At 39.6% G+C, this 22112-nt stretch overlaps 1 protein-coding gene across 1 annotated transcript; it reads left to right on the top strand.

Annotated features, from left to right (window-relative positions):
• The first annotated feature begins 831 nt into the window (after positions 1–831).
• Positions 832–19336, top strand: LOC121385956 (collagen alpha-1(XVII) chain-like). Its single transcript, XM_041516750.1, has 9 exons — positions 832–843; positions 1985–2158; positions 5955–6009; positions 8160–8195; positions 9163–9314; positions 15114–15249; positions 15766–15879; positions 18375–18600; positions 19235–19336. The coding sequence occupies exons 1-9, from the start codon at positions 832–834 to the stop codon at positions 19239–19241; spliced, it is 912 nt and encodes a 303-aa protein (XP_041372684.1). The 3' UTR covers positions 19242–19336.
• The last annotated feature ends 2776 nt before the right edge of the window (positions 19337–22112 follow it).

The following is a 22112-nucleotide window of genomic DNA, read 5'->3' on the forward strand; positions in this document are numbered from 1 at the left end:
ACAACACTCCGTACGTTGTTATGAGTCCCCCCAGGGGGGGGGGGGGGGGGAGGGGTGGGGGTAACTCCAGAGAGCATGAACACAGGTCCTGCTTCATCTTAAACGAAATTGGAATGCAAGAATCGACTGCAAGAATCGACTGGTGAAGTGACCTGCTCTGGTGCTCAGGTGAAGTGACCAACGGTCCACTTTGCTTAAATAGGATATGTGTCATTAAAGAAACACCGACATCGCATCTTTGTTAATTAACAAACAAATAACCGACCACCACAAATTAATCCTACTTTAATGGGAATGGGAACTCTATTTACGTGTCACTATCCAAAAAGGTTCAGGCACGCCTACCACGGATTTGGCCTCTGACCTCGCCAGTGGACGGTTCCGTGGCAGCATGGGGTGGGGGGTAGGGGAAGGGGGGCAGTTGAGATGATGGGGTTGGAATTTAAATTTTTTGTTGGTAAGACCAAATGTTCTAAAATTAAAAAAGAAGATTAACTTATTATAGCAAAAAAAAAAAAAAAAAACAAATGAGTTTTAGAATGCACCAGAAAAAATAAAAAATAAGAACATTTAATATTAAGTAGGATACGGGTTATGTAATCTACAAATTAATTTACTTTAATCCGATTCCATTTTACCAGTCCTCAATTTATGAAAGCCATAAGTCACGTGACTCGCTGCATTCTGTAACAATCATTTCGTCTGCTCGATTACCGCGTTTAATTTTAAGATCGGTGAGGCCATTTATTACCTTGATTACTGTTTTAGATAACTTCACTCATTGATCTCACATGTGAACAGTAATTACAAATCATATCTGTTTACAGTGGAATGTCGGCAATGGTTTGGTTACGTGCCCAAAATACCGTCAGAGCGTTAATTATAGGTCGTGCAATTTATACTTACCCTTTTAAACATTTTATTTATTTTAACAAATAATTTTACTATCGACACATCGAGGCACTTTTGTACATAAAAGTTTAATTAGGGACCAAAAAATATATCGACACAAACGTAATATCGACTCAATCGTATCGACTCAACAGAGTAAAACACATGATATTTAATACACGTTTCGGCCGGCACCGGCCAGTCATATTGACACAAACAATATATCGACTCAGGCAAGATCGACACAACGGTGCTCGACTGTAATAGAATACTTTTCTTTTGAATGGATTTAGTGAATGTCGTCGGGTTTACTTTTTATCTCTCCCCCAAGATCTCCAGCACCAACTCTCTTAAAGGAATGCTTGTGAAAGGCTTTTAGACTGGTATGCATATTCAACGATACATAATGCACATTATTGCTTAATTTCAACGAGTATATTATTATATTTAATTAATAAAATGGTTAAATGTGACGGCTATTAGATATAACGGGCGCAGCCATTTTGTTCCATTGCAGTGAATACGCCATCTGGCGAGCCGTTGGTTACGTAATATTTAACACGTCACGTCGGGAATTAGCCTTTGAGGAGCATCCTTCAACACTCTCTCCAAATAATAAAAACCCCACCCCAAAACCACACGCGAAAATAAAAAGCAAAAACAAATACAGAAAACGAAAACAAAAGCTATCACCCCAGCCCCCACCCTCAAACAAAAACCCCCCCCCCCCAAAAAAAAAAAAAAAAAAAAAAAAACCCACATACAAAAAAAAAGAACAAAAACAAATGAAAAAAAAGAAAACGTACGCTACCACCCACAGCCTCACCCCCCCACCCCCCCCCTCCAAAAACCCCACAAACCCACCCCCAAAACCAACAAACAAAATCAACAACAATAAAAAGAGCAAAACAAACAAACCCCGAAAAACAAAAACATAATTATTGCAAACGTTACTGATTGTTACTGAATTACCGGAGCTTGGCAAAACTATTTTTAAATTACCATAGGTTACAAATTCTTAAGCTCGAGCCCTGATCCCAACCCATGTCCAACTTTGCCCTGGTGTAATTGGTGAAACTATTCCGTGTTGCAGGATTTGGTGAAAGCCGCTGTGAGAACTTTGTACCCTTGGACTCGACATCGAGGTTACGATGTGTCCAATCACGACAAGGGACGCCATCACCACCTGTACCAGAAGTCTGAAGAGCGAACACGTCACAAAAGATTCGCGATAGTAGATCTCTTACAGGATATTCTAAACGAACAGGTCTGGTTAACAATGAGATTACATATTAATCAACAACAAAAATAAATAAATAAATAAATAAATAAATAAATAAATAAATAAATAAATAAATAAATAAATAAAACAAAACAAAACAAAACAAACAACAAAACAAACAAACACACAAATAATTTATTTGTTTTCTTTGAACTCTAAATTCTGAATTGTTTTCTTTCTAAATTGTTTGTTTGCAAATTTGTACTCTTTTTATACAACCGAATGGTACCTTTAATTATAACAACTGTCTGTTCTCGTCTTGTCCAGGGTAGAACATAGCCCAGTGGTAAAAGCGATCGATCTAGGATCGATGCCCGTCGGTGGGCCCATTGGGCTGTTTCTCGTTCCAGCCATGGCTCCACAACTGGTGTAACAAAGGCCGTGGTATGTACTATCCTGTCTGTGGGATGGTGCATATAAATGATCCCTTGCTGTTAATCGAAAAGAGTAGCCCATGGGGTGGCGACAGCCGGTTTCCTCTCTTAATATCTGTGTGGTCCTTAACCATATGTCAGACGCCATATAACCGTAAATAAAATGTGTTGAGTGCGTCGTTAAATAAAACATTTCCTTCATATCCTGTTTTGTTCTCTGTTGCTGTGTTGTGCTTTGCTTCTATTCTGCACTGAACTGGATCATACTGACAGACAGACAGACAGACAGATATCTGTGTTGTACTATTTTGTACTGCTCTACTGGGCTCTGGTTTGCTCATCTTCATAAATCAAGGCTAATATTCGTTCCTCGTATTCAGCCTTGATACATGTAGTCAAGATTACTGATATCCACTACTAGCGCCCTCCATTGGAAGAAAATTTGTAACACCGATTATGTCCCTTACACGATGACATCGCTGACCAATCACAGTAACATGTGACAATCTTGAAAGCAATATAAAAAATTAACCGCCGAAACCTTTTTTTTAACCTATCGTGACAAACACGACACGTTTCCACGGACGCTGACGCTGCCATCTTTGTTTACAATAACAAGGGAATCTATAAGTAGCGTTGCGATTCGTTGCAATCAGATCTCATCGCATCCAATGGAATTTAAGCATTTTGTGGCACGATTTCTTGACGACATGTATCAAGGCTGAATACGAGGAACGAATATTAGCCTTGATTTATGAAGATGTGGTTTGCTATGCTCTTCAATCCGCTACTTAGTCTTTTCTATTATGTTACTTTCCCACACTGTTCTGTCGTGTAGTCTAGTTGTATAACTGTTGTGTAGTCAGGTGTTGAGTTCTGTTATATTAACTTACATTATGTTACTTTCCCACACTGTTCTGTCGTGTAGTCTAGTTGTATAACTGTTGTGTAGTGAGGTGTTGAGTTCTGTTATATTAACTTACATTATGTTACTTTCCCACACTGTTCTGTCGTGTAGTCTAGTTGTATAACTGTTGTGTAGTCAGGTGTTGAGTTCTGTTATATTAACTTACATTATGTTTACTTTCCCACACTGTTCTGTCGTGTAGTCTAGTTGTATAACTGTTGTGTAGTCAGGTGTTGAGTTCTGTTATATTAACTTACATTATGTTACTTTCCCACACTGTTCTGTCGTGTAGTCTAGATGTATAACTGTTGTGTAGTCAGGTGTTGAGTTCTGTTATATTAACTTACATTATGTTACTTTCCCACACTGTTCTGTCGTGTAGTCTAGTTGTATAACTGTTGTGTAGTCAGGTGTTGAGTTCTGTTATATTAACTTACATTATGTTACTTTCCCACACTCTTCTGTCGTGTAGTCTAGTTGTATAACTGTCGTGTAGTCTAGTTGTATAACTGTCGTGTAGTCTAGTTGTATATCTGTCGTGTAGTCTAGTTGTATAACTGTTGTGTAGTCAGGTGTTGAGTTCTGTTATATGAACTTACATTATGTTACTTTCCCACACTGTTCTGTCGTGTAGTCTAGTTGTATAACTGTTGTGTAGTCAGGTGTTGAGTTCTGTTATATTAACTTACATTATGTTACTTTCCCACACTGTTCTGTCGTGTAGTCTAGTTGTATAACTGTCGTGTAGTCTAGTTGTATAACTGTTGTGTAGTCAGGTGTTGAGTTCTGTTGTGTAGTCAGGTGTTGAGTTCTGTTGTGTAGTCAGGTGTTGAGTTCTGTTGTGTAGTCAGGTGTTGAGTTCTGTTATATTAACTTAGATTATGTTAGGTGGGATGTAGCCCAGTGGTAAAGCGTTCGTCTAGGATCGATACCCGTCGGTGGACCCATTGGGGTGTTTCTCGTTCCAGCCAGTGCTCCACAACTGGTGTAACAAAGGCCGTGGTATGTACTATTCTGTCTGTGGGATGATCCCTTGCTGCTAATCGAAAAGAGTAGCCCCTGAAGTGGCAACAGCGGGTTTCCTCTCTCAATATCTGCGTGGTCCTTAACCATATGTCTGACGCCATATAACCGTAAATAAAATGTGTTGAGTGCTTCGTTAAATAAAACATTTCCTTACATTATTTTATGCTATGTATTTTACTGTTGTGCTATATTGCTTTGTGTCATGTTATGTTTGTTATGTTTGTTATTTTCTGTTGTTTCGTGTTGTGTTGTGTAGTCTTGTATTGTATTGTATTGTATTGTAGTGCAATGCAGTGTAGTGTAGTGTAGTGCAGTGTAGTGTAGTGTAGTGTAGTGTAGTGTAGTGTAGTGTAGTGTAGTGTAGTGTAGTGTAGTGTAGTGTAGTGTAGTGTAGTCTAATATAGTCTAGTCTTGTATAGTATTGTATATTATTATATTGTATTGTATTAATATAATTTATCACCGTTGTGAGGTATAGATAAGGCAATTCCAACCCGACGGACAAAACGTTTTTTTGTGAGGGCCAAGGTGTACCGAGGTCCTTACAAAAACATTTTGTTCCGAGGGTTGGAATTGCCTTATCTATATCTCACAACGGTGATTGATTCTTATTCTTGCCCATTTGATTACAGTAACAAAACATTAATTTTGTAAGCTACGTACGGTTTGTTTATTGTTGAACGATTCGTAAACATTTCACCTACAAACAATGAAACTCATTTAATCATACGCTGAAAAATATAGTCCAACTTATGCAACGACATAAAAATGCAACAACTTAACAATAACTATAAATTTGAAAATATTAATTTGTTTAAATATTTTTTAAACAATGATACAACGTGAATGGCAAACAGAATTTTGAAAACCATGAGTTATGACGTCAATTGTCGTAAAACATGAGTTATGACGTCACGCGTATGTAGAAATCATCTAGCCCTCGGGTCAGACAAATTTATCTAGCCCTAGGGTCAGACAGATTTTTCTAGCACTGTGCGAAAGCTGGATAACCTTGTCCAGTCGGCAAGAATGTATTGTATTGTATTGTATTGTGCAGTCTTTTATTGTAATGTATTGTATTGTATTGTATTGCATTGTATTATATTGTATAGTCTAGTCTTCTATTGTATTGTGTAGTCTTGTTTATCATTGTGTTGTGTTGTGGTGTGTTATGCTATGCTATGTTATATTATGTTTGTTGTGTTATTTTCTGTTATGTGGTGTAGTGAATAAAACATTCAAAGAGACTAACCTCGGATTGGTGTTTAAAAATGTTTTATAGATGGAATTATGGTGGTCAGCAATAAAATGTACTTGTATTTTTATTGTACAATAATAATAATAATAATAATATTATTATTATTATTATTATTATTATTATTATTATTATTATTATTATTATTATTATTATTATTATTATTAAAATCTTGTCATGATTTATTTATATTTATTTATTTATTTATTTATATTTTAGGAAAAGGCCATTGAACGTTACTGTAGTGGTAACCAAACCAGAGTGTGTTCTAAAGGTGGGATAATACCATTTATGATTCTGTTTTCGTTAACGAGACTAATTTTCGTGAAAGTGGTAGTCATCATTTATGCACACAATTAAAACACCAAACTCAAATCTCCATTTTAACATTAATGTAAAATTACTGAAATTATATTATAAACTAGATTGTTGTTTTAATTTATCGGTTAAAAAACAACAAAAAACCCCAAACAATTATGGATATTAAATTATACGTTAGACATTGTATTTAAAATTGAGTAAACCGGACACCCTCGGACACTGCAAAATGTACCCAGTTTAGAAAGGTTAAGTTATGTACTGATTTTTAAACAAGGACCGTGAAAAATGTCCGGTATTAGGGGAATTCTGGTTTACAGAGGATCCGGTTTTGAGAGGTTTTACTTTAACAATAACTTTTTAGACGACTTTAACCTTTAGACTACTGGATTAATTTTTAACAAAAACCACGTTGAGTGGGTACAAGTTTATAATTTTTACTCACATATATTCACTTAAATGTTTTATAAATACATGAAATAAAGTTCATATATGAATCGGTAAGTATTATTTTCGTGTCTTTTTTGTAATGTTTTTATTATTTTTAGATCGGCTAATGGTGATTAAAATTAGGCAAACAATCTAAAAAGTTGCGTTTACTTACGGGCATTTGTGGCCAGCTGTTCAGTATTTATGTCCATTATTCCCGATAACAGTGGTTTTCTGACCAGATTTTTTTTAAACCCGCACTACGATTCATATTGCAATATTTGGTAATTTTCGTTGTTGGTAAAACGAACAAATTTATTATCAAATTAGCTGTCACAGTCAGCTATCGATCCCTGAAAACGACCGCGACGTGCCGCCATTGTTGTCAAGCAAAAATACTTGCCGAAAACCACTTTTTGAACTCAAAATTTCAAGGTATTTTCAATTGAAAAAATCAAAACAAAAGCCACCATTTTGAAAAAAAATCTTTTTTCTTTTATTATATTTCCGTTTCCGGTGAGTGTCGTCTGCAAAACGGCGGAAAATATGAATTGGGGAATGCACTGTATACAGTGTACAGTATGTCGACTGACGTGACGTCGGGCGAGATATCTCGCCTGCAGTACTCAGGTTAAAAAAGAAAGAAAAGTGAAAAAATCAATACAAAAATTGTGACAACAAAGTATGAAATTGCGAACGGTTTTATCACAGATACAGAGCCAACGTTTGCCTAAAAAGGACAAAATAACAAGTGATTATACACAACAAATTGTATTCAAAAGGAATTCTCCACGGATACACATCTAAAGTTGGTTTTATTTAACGAAACCACTAGACCACATTGATTTATTAATAATCGGCTAATGGATGTCAAACATTAATTAATTTTGACACAGATATACTTAGAAAAGAAACATTGTACCATTAGTAGCAAGGGATATTTTACAGGCACCATCCCAGAGACAGAACAGCACATACCACAGCCTTCGACATACCCGTCATGGTGCACTGGCTGGAACAAGAAATAGCCTAATGGACCTACCAATGGGGCCTCCTAGATCGTCCGCGCATTAGGCGAGCGCTTTACTACTGGGCTACATTCCGCCATTGGTTTGAGATGCTGTTGTACATCTCCTTGCAATAACACTAAACTGACGTTGCAGTAAATATTTTGTTGTTTGAACATTATTAATACACCTGGATGTGTTTGAAGAAAATCTTGTAATTAAATATGTCGGCAAGGTAAATTTGTTGTAGAAGCATCACGAGGGGTTTTTTATATTCATAATCCATAGACCCTTCGTGATGCTTCTACAACACACACACACACACACACACACACACACACACACACACACACACACATACACATACACACACACACATACACACACACATGCACACACAGACACACACATAAACACAGACACACACACACACATACACACACAGACACACACACATACCACACACACACAAACACACACACAGACACACAAACACACACACACACGGATATATATATATATATATATATATATATATATATATATATATATATATATATATATATATACACATATATATATACACATATATATACACATACGAAAACATAAGGTAACTTAAAATATTGAAAAACAGCTGAAATAATATGTTTACTTGTTGATTTTACAGGACCCAAGGGCTATACTGGTCCACCAGGAAATCAAGGTATGAAATGTTTGTATTTTTGTGGATGTCGGTAGGTGTAGGTAATGTCTTTGGCATGCTTCTATTATAGAACTGTTCGAGCACGCCTCTCGTTAATGCAATCTTTGACTTCGACAAAGAGTTCTGTCCATGACAGGTGTTTGTTTCTGTGTGTTTCAGTTACGAACAATATTGTATTCTTAAAGATGTAAAATTGTGACGCAAACATGTAAGTTTAAACTGGCAAAACTCTGCCACATCAGCGCCATAGTTAGCATGTGTGTGTGTGTGTCTGTGTGTGTGTGTGTGTGTGAGAGAGAGAGAGAGATAGAGTGTGTATGTTTGTGTGTGTGTGTGTGTGTGTGTGTGAGAGTGTGTGTGTGTGTGTGTGTGTCTGTGTGTGTGTGTGTGTGTGTGAGAGAGAGTGTGTGAGTTTGTGTCTGTGTTTGTGTGTGTGTTTGTGCGTGTGTGTGTGTGTGCGTGTGTGTTTGTGTGTGTGTGCCTGTGTGTGTGTGCGTGTGTGTGTGTTTGTGTCTGTGTGTGTGTGTGTGTGTGTGTGTGTGTATGTGTATGTGTGTGTGTATGTTTGTGTCTGTGTGTGTGTGTGTTTGTCTCTCTCTCTCTCTCTCTCTCTCTGTGTGTCTTTCTCTCTCTCTCTCTCTCTCTCTCTCTCTCTCTCTCTGTCTCCCTGTCTAACTGGGCCCATTAGGTTATTTCTCATTCCAACCACTGCACCACGACTGGTACATCAAATGCCGAGGTATGTGCTATCCTGTCTGTGGGATGGTGCATATAAAAGATCCCTTGCTGCTAATCGAAAAGAGTAGCCCATGAAGTGGCTACAGCGCGTTTCCTCCATCAATATCTGTGTGGTCCTCAACCATATGTCCCACGCCATATAACCGTAAAAAAAATGTGTTGAGTGCGTCGTTAGATAAAACATTTCTTTTCCCTGTCTAACTATAGTATTTATTATTTTACATGTTAGGTGCTAAAGGCGTGACTGCTGCTCCTGGACCTAAAGGTGACCCAGGAACGACGGGTTTGAAAGGTCAAAAGGGTGACCTCGGTCCGAGAGGTCAGAAGGGAGTCAAAGGTCAACAAGGAATAAATGGCGACCCAGGAATCCGGGGAATAAAAGTAAGATATATAGAACTACATGTATATAAAAGTGCGCTTTTACAGTACTGTTAATAATTGACGCCCTTCTATTAATGTATTCGTTTGACTTCCGTGGAGTAGCATGGGACCGAGGGGGGGGGGGGGGGGGGGGGGGGGGGGGGGGGGGGGGGGGGGGGGGGGGGGGGGGGGGGGGGGGGGGGGGGGGGGGGGGGGGGGGGGGGGGGTATTTCCCCCCACCACGTATTCCTGTCGCCCCGCAATAAAATTTGTTTTGTTTAACGACACCACTACACCAAATTGATTAATTAATCATCGGCTATTGGATGTCAAACATTTGATAATTGTGACTCGTAGTCATCAGAGGAATTCCGCTACATTTTTCCATTAGTAGCAAGGGATTTTTAAAATGCATCATCCCTCAGGCAGTATAGCACATACCACGGCCTCTGATATACCAGTCGTGGTGCATTGGCTGGGACGAGAAGTAGCCCAATGGTCCCACCGACGGGATCGATCCCAGACCAACCGCACATCAAGCGATCGCTTTAACACTGGGCTTACCTTGCGCCCCAAAAGTGATTGAAGCGGACTACGGATCACGGGTTTCGTCCAATTTGGTCGAATTCCCAATTGGTCGAAAAATAAGTACTCGTCTGTTATATAACCACTACCTGATTACCTGTGTATGTAATGAACATGACCTCTTCATGTTTATACAAGTTTTGATTACAGACGGACACTGGTTTATTTACCAATGTACATAAACTGGCTGCCATACATAAACATATTTTCTCCAAAAAAATGTTTAATAGTTTCTGCTGCTTAAGTGGACATTTGTACTTGTTTGCGTACTTGAAAGAATGAATATTTTAAAATGTTGAAAAATGTTTTGCTTTTTGTGAAATAAACATTTTTAGATGGAGACCTTCTTTTTTAATTATTTACAGACATTCACTACATTCAATACATGGATTATTTCGATATTTGTCATATTTACATACTTTATGCGTTAAGCGATATCTATACCATCTATACAATAATAATCGGTTTCCAAATAATCTGGAACAGTTCATTATAATGACTGAGGTAATAACATGCATCTCAGTAACACCATTGAACCATATCCATTGTTGTTTTAACAGTTTGACCAATTGGGAATTCGACCAAATGGGAGTAAGCCCGTTCACGTATACGCAAGGAGATTACGGACAAATGGAATCCCTTCCATTAATGTATTGATTTGACATCCCTGGAATAGTATGGGACGGGGAAAAAGGAATGTGTTTATTTTCTCCAAACATGTATTCCCTGTTGCCCTTATAGTAAAGTTTGTTTTGTACAACGACACCACTAGAGCACATTGATTTATTAATCATCGGCTATTGGATGTCAAACATACGGTCATTTTGACACAGTGATAAAGAGGAAACCCACTGCACATTTACATTAGTAGAAAGGGATTCTTTTATATGCATCATCTCACAGATAGGATAGCACATACCACGGCCTTTGATGTACCAGTCGTGGTGTACTGGCTGGAACAAGAAATAGCCCAATGGGTCCACTGACGGGGATCGATCCCAGACCAATCGCTAATCAGGCGTGCGCTTTACCTCTGGGCTACGTCTCGAACCCGCCCATAATACGACCCAATACACAATCCGGGCATTAGGTAGCCTTGGCCCAACCTCAACAACCAACCTCCTTTTTCTCTCCCAAATTTAAGGCCATAAATTAAATTATTTAAATTAATAAATTTTATTTTAAAAAGTCCGATCAAAAACAGCGTCTAATATTTAATATATTTTAATTTATTATTAATTTGGAAATGCGCACATAAATTTATAAAGTCCATAGTTATTTAGGCCATAATTACCTAAATTGACCCGGAAATAATTTCTGTCCCGGATCCGGTCTCTGGCTACCCAGAGATGGGACCTTGGACAGATATGCTCGAAACCTTAGTGGTATATGAGCATGTCAACAGTATCCGTTCCGCTCCGCATTAGTTACGGTTATGTATGTATAGATGTATCAGTATCTATATAGTGTATGTTTGTCTGGTTTGAGTAGTACATACATAAATAGTGGATACATTCCTTTCTCGACACACAAATTGTCTCGCCCGCATATCCCACACCACTACAGTAACTGCTCGGCCACAAATACCAAAAAATATTATTGGTAGAGATACATTTTACTCGTAGAATGCAGGAAATTGCATTTGAGAACATCTAGTTTTAAAAAGTTTACGGTGGAGTATACCCCCGAACCCCCTAGAATCTTTGCTTTGCACCCTCGATCTCCGTCAGGACCCACCACACCCACAATGCCTACTTGCTTCCGCCATGCCTGGACCACCGAGACATTCTAAAAATGTATGTATGTATATACTGATGTATGGATATGATATCTATATATTGTATGTATGTCGAGGTTGACTATTACATACATAGATATTAACGCACTGGCGTAAGGGATAATTAAGTCCTTCTGGCCGCAAAAATTGCTGTTGCTGGGATTCGAACCTGTGGCACCGAATCGCCCCCAACTTGCAGACTAGCCACGATACGTTCTGAGCTATGGAGTCATCGATGTATGTATGCATGTATGTATGTATGTATGTATGTATGTATGTATGTACGTATTCATGTACATATTTATGTCTGTTTTTGTGTCTCTGTCTAATTTGTGTCGTCTTTCTGTCTGTCACTACGTATTCATCAGTACCAATCTAACGGTCATCAACACTTCAACATTTGATCTGTAATAACACACTCAATTTTCTAGCCTTGTTCAAGTGAGTGGAAAACTAAAATAATGCACGGTCTATTTTCACATGATTTCGGTCTATTTCAGTCGTTAGTTTCCGCCTCTTCTGATATAATCACCAACAGGGGAGCATTGCATAGAAAACGAGGTTAATTGTGACATCAGTTGCTTGGCAACGCTATATCACGCTTCGTCAGCGTCAGCTATTTGGTTATTCACGGTATAAAAGAACAGGTACCAGTCTACGAAATGACGTCATTTCCGTCAAGACCAATGATGGCGCTTAACAGTCAATAGGTTTCGTTTGATCTTAAGAGACAGGCCATTGGCTAATTAAGGACGTTTCTGAAAGGGTGCTTCAGAGAGGTTTTCCGTTTTGACTTACCTTCAGGAAATGCGAGGCTACGTTAAACTCTTTTTTATATCATGCCTACATCCGAATGTCTAAACTTGCAGACCCCTCTGGGCTTTGTTGATGACATGGCCAGTAGACTGGTGCTGGGCGGAAGGAATTAGTAATAAGATACCTGGCTTCGGTGGTGTCGTGGTCAAGCCATCGGACATAAGGCTGGTAGGTACAGGGTTCGCAGCCCGGTATCGGCTCCCATCCAGAGGGAGCTTTAACGACTCAGTGGGTAGGTGTAAGACTACCACACCCTCTTCTCTTTCACCAACCACTAACCAACAAACAACTAACCCACTGTCCTGGACAGTCATTCCAGATAGCTGAGGTGTCTGTCCAGAACAGCGTGCTTGAACCTTAATTGCATATAAACACGAAAATAAGTTGAAATGAAAATAAGTAATAGGAATCCCCCACCCCCCGCAAAAAAAATAAAATAATAATAATAAGAAAGAAAATAGGTTTGTTTCGTATAACGATACTACTAGAGCACATTGATTAAATAATCATCGGCTATTGGATGTCAAACATTTGGTAATTTTGACATACAGTCATAGAGAGGAAACCCGCTACACTTTTTTTCATTAATTACAAGGGATATTTTATATGCACTATCCCACAGACTGGATAACACATACCATGGCCTTTGATATACCAGTCTTGGTGCACTGGGTGGAATGAGAAATAGCCTAATGGGCCTACCGACCAATCCTGCATATTACGGATTTTTAAAACAGAAGACGAAAAAAAGAAGAAAAAAAGAGTAAAAACAATGGGAAAAAAAAACAGAGCTCACAGACGTACGATTGAAATAATTAATTGTTTAGTGTAAATGGATGAACAAAAGATGTCGCTTAGCAACGCGAAATGTGTTATTTCGGTTTCCATGGAAACAAGCGTAACAAAGACGAGAGAGCTGCCGGAGTGAGATGTTTTTGTCACAAAATAAAGCCCATGACAGATTGCATTTTTTACAAATGAATTCCCTCTCCGCTAGATCAAATTACATATTACTCATATTTTCCTGTTTATAATTTCAGTATCTGTATATAACAAAGGTGTTTGTTGTTGTCCTATGTTAACAAATAACCAGATTTTACCTTGCAATAATTTCTTTCGTAGGAAAACCTACTACGCAGTAAAATGAAACGTTGTTATTTAGGCATTAGCTGACGACATCAAACACATTGGATGTACAGACACTAATATTCTAAATCTAAAGACAATACCGTATTCCATGATTAAAATCGCTTACGCCCAGTAGGCAGAGTCGAAAGGATGTTTGGCAAAGTCGTTATTTCATTTCATTTCAACTTATTTTCGTGCTTATATCCAATTAAGGTTCAATCACGCTGTCCTGGGCACACACACACCTCAGCTATCTGGGCCGTCTGTCCAGAACAGTGGGTTAGTGGTTGGTTGTTAGTGGTTAGTGAGAGAGAAGAGGGTGTAGTGGTCTTACACCTACCCATTGAGTCGTTAAAACTCGCTCTGGGTGGGAGCCGGTGCCGGGCTACGAACCCTATATCTACCAGCCTTATGTCCGAAGGCTTAACGACGACACCACCGAATCGTGATTGCTTCCATGATCCACTAACAGGTGCTCGTCCTTAGGAGGACTGCCACTCTCGTTCGAGATCCGTAACGTGTTTCATCCCTCCTCCGCTTGTAGGAGGACCGCCACTCCCCTAGCGGATCCGTAACAGCATGTTTCATCCCTCCTCCGCTTGTAGGAGGACCGCCACTCCCCTAGCGGATCCGTAACAGCATGTTTCATCCCTCCTCCGCTTGTAGGAGGACCGCCACTCCCCTAGCGGATCCGTAACAGCATGTTTCATCCCTCCTCCGCTTGTAGGAGGACCGCCACTCCCCTAGCGGATCCGTAACATCACGTTTCATCCCTCCTTCTCCGCTTGTAGGAGGACCGCCACTCTCCTAGCGGATCCGTAACAGCATGTTTCATCCCTCCTCCGCTTGTAGGAGGACCGCCACTCTCCTAGCGGATCCGTAACAGCATGTTTCATCCCTCCTTCTCCGCTTGTAGGAGGACCGCCACTCTCCTAGCGGATCCGTAACAGCATGTTTCATCCCTCCTTCTCCGCTTGTAGGAGGACCGCCACACTCCTAGCGGATCCGTAACAGCATGTTTCATCCCTCATAAGCAATAAATTTGTTATGGGATATGTAATTTTAGTCGCCAGAAAAGGCTTTGTTAGACGAAAAACATCTTACAAGAAGTTTGTTTTGTTTAACGACACCACTATAGCACATTGAATAATAATTATTAAGCATCGGCTATTGGATATCAAACATATGATAATTCTGACTAATAGTCATCAGAGGAAACCCGCTACATTTTTTCTAATGCAGTAAGGGATCTTTTTATATGCACTTTCCCACAGACAGGAAAGCACATAGCACGGCCTTTGACCAGTTGTGGTGACTACTTGGAACGAGAAAAAAACCCAATCAGTTGAATGGATCCACCGAGGTGGTTCGAACTTCCGACGCAAGCACCTCAGCCGAGCACTCAACCTACTGAGCTAAATCCCGCCTATCTTAAAATGATTGCAAACTTAGGATAGTCTCTTTAGAACTTAAAACGAGGGTGAACTAAAGTTCTTTTCCTTTCCATTTCATAGGGTATCAAGGGACTGCCTGGTCCGAAAGGAATCCAAGGACCAACGGGAACAAAAGGTCACAGAGGGTCAAAGGGTGACCAAGGAGTTCACGGCCAAGTGGGAGACAGAGGCCCTAAAGGGTTAAAGGGAGACAAAGGTATAACAAAGTTTAATCCTTGATTACACATGCAGGGCAGTACACTCCGTTTCTTGTGGAGCATAAGAAGGAAGGAAGGAAATGTTTTATTTAACGACGCACTCAACACATTTTATTTACCGTTATATTTCGTCAGATATATGGTTAAGGACCACACAGATATTGAGAGAGGAAACCCGCTGTCGCCACTTCATGGGCTACTCTTTTCGATTAGCAGCAAGGGATCCCACAGACAGGATAGTACATACCACGGCCTTTGTCACGCCAGTTGTGGAGCACTGGCTGGAACGAGAAATAGCTCAATGGGTCCACTGTGGAGAATGGGATCCAACGAAATGATCCATTGTTTTGTTTCCCATTGCTGTGTTAAGTAAAATAATATTTATTATGCAAAACCTCACAGCATTTAAAACTAAGTCCTGACTTTAAACAATTCGACTCCATTAGTCCACGTAAACATAAAAAGTAAAAAGGGTAATGGAGTCAAGTTTGATTATGTCCCTATTATTCTCAAAGGAGCACAAGGTCCTGCAGGGGAAGCCGGAGTTCAAGGTGAGAAGGGCACTAAGGGAGAACCTGGTCCTCCTGGGCCGTCTGCATATCAGCTTGGACCTGGCTGTGAATGTCTTAGTAAGTACATCCGTTTAGCTTTTCAGGATTGTTTATGTTGTGTTATGCTATTGTGTGCTGTGCTGTGCTGTGCTGCTGTGATATGCCGTGTTATGCTATACTATGTTATGTTATGTTATGCTATGCTATGCTGTGCTGTGCTGTGCTGTGCTGTGCTGTGCTGTGCTGTGCTGTGCTGTGCTTTGCTACGCTATGCTAAGCTATGCTGTGCAACGCTATGCTATGCTATGCTATGCTATGCTATGCTATGCTATGCTATGCTAAGCTATGCTGTGTTACGCTATGCTGTGTTACGCTATGCTGTGTTACGCTATGCTGTGTTACGCTATGCTATGCTATGCTATGCTATGCTATGCTATGCTATGTGGATATATATGAATATAGTATGTATGCATTTGTGTGCAGAACAGAAACGTTACTAAGCAATTTTAGGCATGAATGGAAAACGGACACCGCACCTGGACCCGCGCCTAAATCCGCACCTTATGTCCACGAATTGTTTCGGTGTTTTCCACACTGTTCCTTGAAATGAGTGTCTTCCTTTTTTATGGCGGGAAATAACCCAGTGGTAAAGCGCTCGCTGGATGCGCGGTCGGTTTTGGGATCGATACCCGTCGGTGGGCCCATTGGGCTATTTCTCGTTATAGCCAGTGCACCACGACTGACATATCAAAGGCAGTGGTATGTGTTATCCTGTCTATGGGATGGTGTATATAAAAGAACCCTTGTTACTACAGACAAAAGGGCACATATCGCGGCCTTTGACATACCAGTCGTGGGGAACTGGCTAGAATGAGAAATGGCCCAATGGGTCCACCGACGGTGATCGATCCCAGACCGACCGTGCGTCAAGCGAGCGTTTTACCGCTGGGCTACGTCCCGCCCAAACAGTACTTGATGCGGACTACGCATTACGGATTACGTTTACGTATACGCATGGAGATTACGGACAGATAGAATTTGCCTTGTAAAGCGACGCCACACGATACGAATGCCTTATACGAGAATAACAACGAGAATGGACGATTGATCAGACAAACATCAGCCGCTGTGCACTCGGTTATTATCGTACTAAAGTGCTAATCAAAATTATACCCAAGTGATTTTTCAATATTATATATTAGTCATGAAAATCCCTGGAATAAAATCCAATAAAAGGTGTTAGCATTATCATGACATTGTTACCAGTATTCAAACAACCAGTACAAAAAATGCTAATAAATGACCTGTTTTAGATGCAAATTTAAGATGTATTTACAATTTTACTTCAAAGCACATACAATTTGAAACAGACTATAAGGTGGCTAAGCTAGGGATTGTTTCAAAATGTATTGGTTATCTGCACTGCTTTCACAAGTTTACTAACTGTAACGGACATTGCAGGTCCTTGTACGGTACTATATTGATAGCAGAAATAATACACCTGTTATTCCCAATACAATGAAGCTCAATGAAGTGCTTGTCAAATTAACAATTTTGTATTTATTAGCTCATATCCATACAAAAGGAGTAATCTTGGTGTTAACAAATTTATATTAATTATTCCATTAAAGGTTCTTTCACGGCTATGTATTCTTCCACCTATTGGTTGTGATTTCACCTATTAGGTGTCATCGATAGCAACCTGGCTGTTATAGTCTGTTTCAAATTGTATGTGTTTTGCTGTAAAATTATAAATACATCTCCAATCTAATTAAAATTAGCTCCACTATTACATGTGGATCTAAAGACAGCCAGTTGGAGCTCATGTCCACCAATCAAAACCTTACTTGCAGAATCCTGCCAGTGATTTAAAAATAATTTGAAAACATTCCGAATTATTCTGAGGGTATACGACATGTTTCGTATGAATTACGAATGCCTAAAAACATGTTTTATTTTATAAAATAAGTAATTTGTAATGTAAAACTGAAGACGATTTAGTTTTTTTTTAATTTTATAAATAAATAAATAATTTTTAATGTAAAATTGAAGACTGATAACCCACCCCGTACGTATTGGTATGGTTCGCTGTACTGCGGCCACTAAAATAGACTCGCCCGATATTTTTAGAATTTGTATGCTCCCAAATAACGTTATAAAAGGCGAAGTGTGATTGGTCAATATTTAAATTATTATTTACAGACGAAATGTTACCTGGACATTGGGGACTACGCAGTGTTGTTAGTTTTAAATCACTGGCAGGATTCTGCAAGTAAGGTTTTGATTGGTGGACATGAGCTCCAACTGGCTGTCTTTAGATCCACATGTAATAGTGGAGCTAATTTTAATTAGATTGATACATCTCGTATTTTCATCTAAAACAAGTCATTTATTGGCATTTTTTGTACCGGTTGTTTGAATACTGTAATAGATCATGATAATACTGACACATTTATTCCAGGGATTTTCATGACTAATATATAATACTGGAAAATCACTTGGGTATAATTTTGATTAGTACTTTAGGCACTCGTATTGTGTGGTGTCGCCTTAAGTCTTTTCATTCTCCACAGAGCGTCCAAAGATTATTGGCCCCCACAGACGTGTCCTGAAGGTCCCTCTAGGGGGCCACGCGACCTTCACCTGTGTGGCAGGTGGTAACCCGGAACCTGTGATAGAGTGGAACGGAACAAGTAGTCGGACCGTTGACATAGCGCACACAGTACTGACGGACTATTACGAATACATCTGCACTGCATCGAGCGCCATCGGAAATGACCGGAAATTTGTTACATTAACGTAAGTGGTTACGTTGTCGTAACTATGATTAATTTTGTGATTTTAAATTTGGAAGTAAGTAGTGACGTTTTCATAAATATTTTAGTGATTTGAAATTTGTAAGTAGAGAATCGACAACTGTGAAAGTAAGTGGTTACATTGTCGTAAATATTAATTTTGTCTTTGAAATAAGTAAATGATTAAGTTGTCGTAAATATTTGTGATTTGATTTGTGCAATAAGTGATTACGTTGTTGTAAATATTTGTCATTCGAAATGTGAAGTAAACGATTACGTTATAGTAAATATTTGTGATTTGAAATGTGAAGTAAGTGGTTATGTTGTCGTAAATATTTGTTACTCGAAATGTGCCAATAAGTCATTACTTTGTAAATATTTGTGATTTGAAATGTGCAAGTAAGTGGTTGTGTTGTCGTAAATAATTGTGATTTGTAATGGGAAATTATGTGATTACGTTGCCATAAATATTTGTGATTTGAAATATGAAGTAAGTGGCTACGTTGTCGTAAATATTTGTGATTCGAAATGGGCAGACGAGTGCCCACAACTGGTAATGCTTTCTAATAAGCATTATTATTAACAACGTTATAATATAACGTTATATTATAATCTTTTTTTTTCAATTTATTTTTCAGAAAATGACCTACTATTGAAAACTCTTCTTATAGGGAAAAAATACCACAGGCGGATGAGTCTTGAACACTATAGGAAGTAAAATAAATGAAACTTGGTTTATATTTTTGATATGTGTGTGTATGGTTTCCTCCTTGTAACGGAGGGGCGGGACCCAGACCAGTGGTAAAGCACACGCTCGATGCTCGGTCGGTCTGGGATCGATCCCCGTCGGTGAGCCCATTGTGCTATTTCTCGTTTCAGCCAGGGAACCACGACTGGTATATCAAAAGCTGTGGTATGTACTACCCTGTCTGTGGGATGGTGCATATAAAATATCCCTTGCTGCTAATCGAAAAGAGTAGCCCATGAAGTGGCGACAGCTGAGTTCTTCTTTCAATATTTTTGTGGTCCTCAACCATATGTCTGACGACATATAACGGTAATAAAAATGTGTTGAGTGCGTCGTTAAATATAACATTACCTCCCTTCCTTGATTCCTTGTAACGAACTGGACATAGACCAGTGGTAAAGCACACGCTCGATACGCGGTCGGTCTAGTATCGATCCCCGTCGAATCGGTGGGCCCATTGGGCTTCTTTTTTTCACCTTCTTTTATTTCGTTCCAGCCAGTGCACCACGACAGGTATATCAAAAGTGTGGAATATGTGATATCCTGCCTGGGATGATGTATTTATCCTGCAACCACCTTTTCTATTGACAGGATATGATGACGGATAAAGCAAAATCATATCTTGCTACTAGCAGGATATGACTTTTGACGTCACTCATGTGACGTCACACGCATAGTTACGTTACAAATTCACTCATTTGACCTTTAGGTCATCGTAACAATGTGGCTGAAATAATAGAAATAATAGCTTTTCCCTTAAGTTTTATGGTCTACAGGATAAAAATAATAACTAGTTAATGACGTCAGAAATCTGCTTTATCCTGTTCAGGTCGAATGAGAAATTTCCCATTCTTACCTTCACAGGATAAAGCATATGTCCTACGTCATTAACTAGTTATTCCCTATATAAAAGATCCCATGCTGGTAATGGGAAAATGTAACGGGTTTCCTCTCAAAATTACCATGCTTGACATCCAGTAGCCGATAATTAATAAATGATTGTGCTCTAGTAGTTTAGGAAACAAGCAGAAGTCTGAAAGTCAAAGGATGGTGCATCAGAGTGCACTTTTAATTGTTTCCAGTTTACCGGCCTCGGTGGCGTCGTGGTTAGGCCATCGGTCAACAGGCTGGTAGGTACTGGGTTCGAATCCCAGTCGAGGCATGGGATTCTTAATCCAGATACCAACTCCAAACCCTGAGTGAGTGCTCCGCAAGGCTCAATTGGTAGGTGTAAACCACTTGCACCGACCAGTGATCCATAACTGGTTCAACAAAGGTCATGGTTTGTGCTATCCTGCCTGTGGGAAGCGCAAATAAAAGATCCCTTGCTGCTAATCGGAAAGAGTAGCCCATGAAGTGGCGACAGCGGGTTTCCTCTCAAAATCTATGTGGTCCTTAACCATATGTCTGACGCCACATAACCGTAAATAAAATGTGTTGAGTGCGTCGTTAAATAAAACACTTCTTTCTTTCTTTCTTGTTTCCAGTTAATGCTGAGAAATAAGCCACACCTCGATTTGATTAATTTTAGGTATTTTACACAAATTAATATAGACTGCGGCGAGCGAACTTTCAGAAGGCGTCGGGTCATTTTAAAAAATAATAATTGGCGTAGGCTTCGACATCCAACCCTTCTCACCCCCCCCCCCCCCCCCCCCATACGCATGAAAATAGTGCATTAGAACAAACGTGACCTTTTTTCATTTCATTTCATTTCAACTTCATTTTAACTTAGTTTCGTGCTTATATCCAATTAAAGTTCAAGCTCGCTGTCCTGGTCACACACCTCAGCTATCTGGGCGTGATGAGAGAGAGAGAGAGAGAGAGAGAGAGAGAGAGAGAGAGAGAGAGAGAGAGAGAGAGAGAGAGAGAGAGAGAGAGGGGGGGGGGTGTAGTGGTCTTACACCTACCCATTGAGTCGTTAAAACTCGCTCTGGATGGGAGCCGGTACCGGGCTGCGAACCCAGTACCTACTAACCTTATGTCCGATGGCTTAACCACGACATTACCTGTTTTCTTTCTTTTTGTTTGTTTGTTTGTTTGTGTGTTTGTTTAGTACAACACTTCACAGTTCACATTTGTTGTAATTAAATATTCATCATTTCGTCCATTCATTCCGACCGCCAATCCGTATATAATGGCCATTATTTCCGCATTTGGACATAACATCATCTGGTTCTTCCCTAGAGTGTTTACAATAACTCTCAGACGCTACTTGCATTTATAATTCATCGGTCATCCCTCCAGTATATACTAATCCGCCTATTCAGCGGAACAGAACAACGGACAGGTGATGAATAATTAAGTTTTACTCTACTGAGAACGAAAGGAAAGTTTGTTTAACGACACCTCAGCACATTTTTAAACTACGTCGATTTGAAGAAGAAGAAGGAAATGTTTTATTTAACGACGCACTCAACACATTTCATTAACGGTTATATGGCGTCGGACATATGGTTAAGGACCACACAGATATTGAGGGAGGAAACCCGCTGTCGCCACTACATGGGCTACTCTTTTCGAATAACAGCAAGGGATCATTTATATGCACCATCCCATAGACAGGATAGCACACACCACAGCCTTTGATGTACCAGTCGTGGTGCACTGGCTGGAGCGAGAAATAGCCCAATGGGCTCACTGACGGGGATCGATCCCAAACCGACCGCGCATCAATCGAGCACTTTACCACTGGGCTACGTCTCGCCCAACGGCGATTTGACGTCTAATGCTCGGCACACACCTACCAATTAGACTGTCGCGTCGGC

This window comes from Gigantopelta aegis, chromosome 12 (genome assembly GCF_016097555.1).
Source record: "Gigantopelta aegis isolate Gae_Host chromosome 12, Gae_host_genome, whole genome shotgun sequence".
NCBI classification, from domain to species: Eukaryota; Metazoa; Mollusca; class Gastropoda; order Neomphalida; family Peltospiridae; genus Gigantopelta; species Gigantopelta aegis.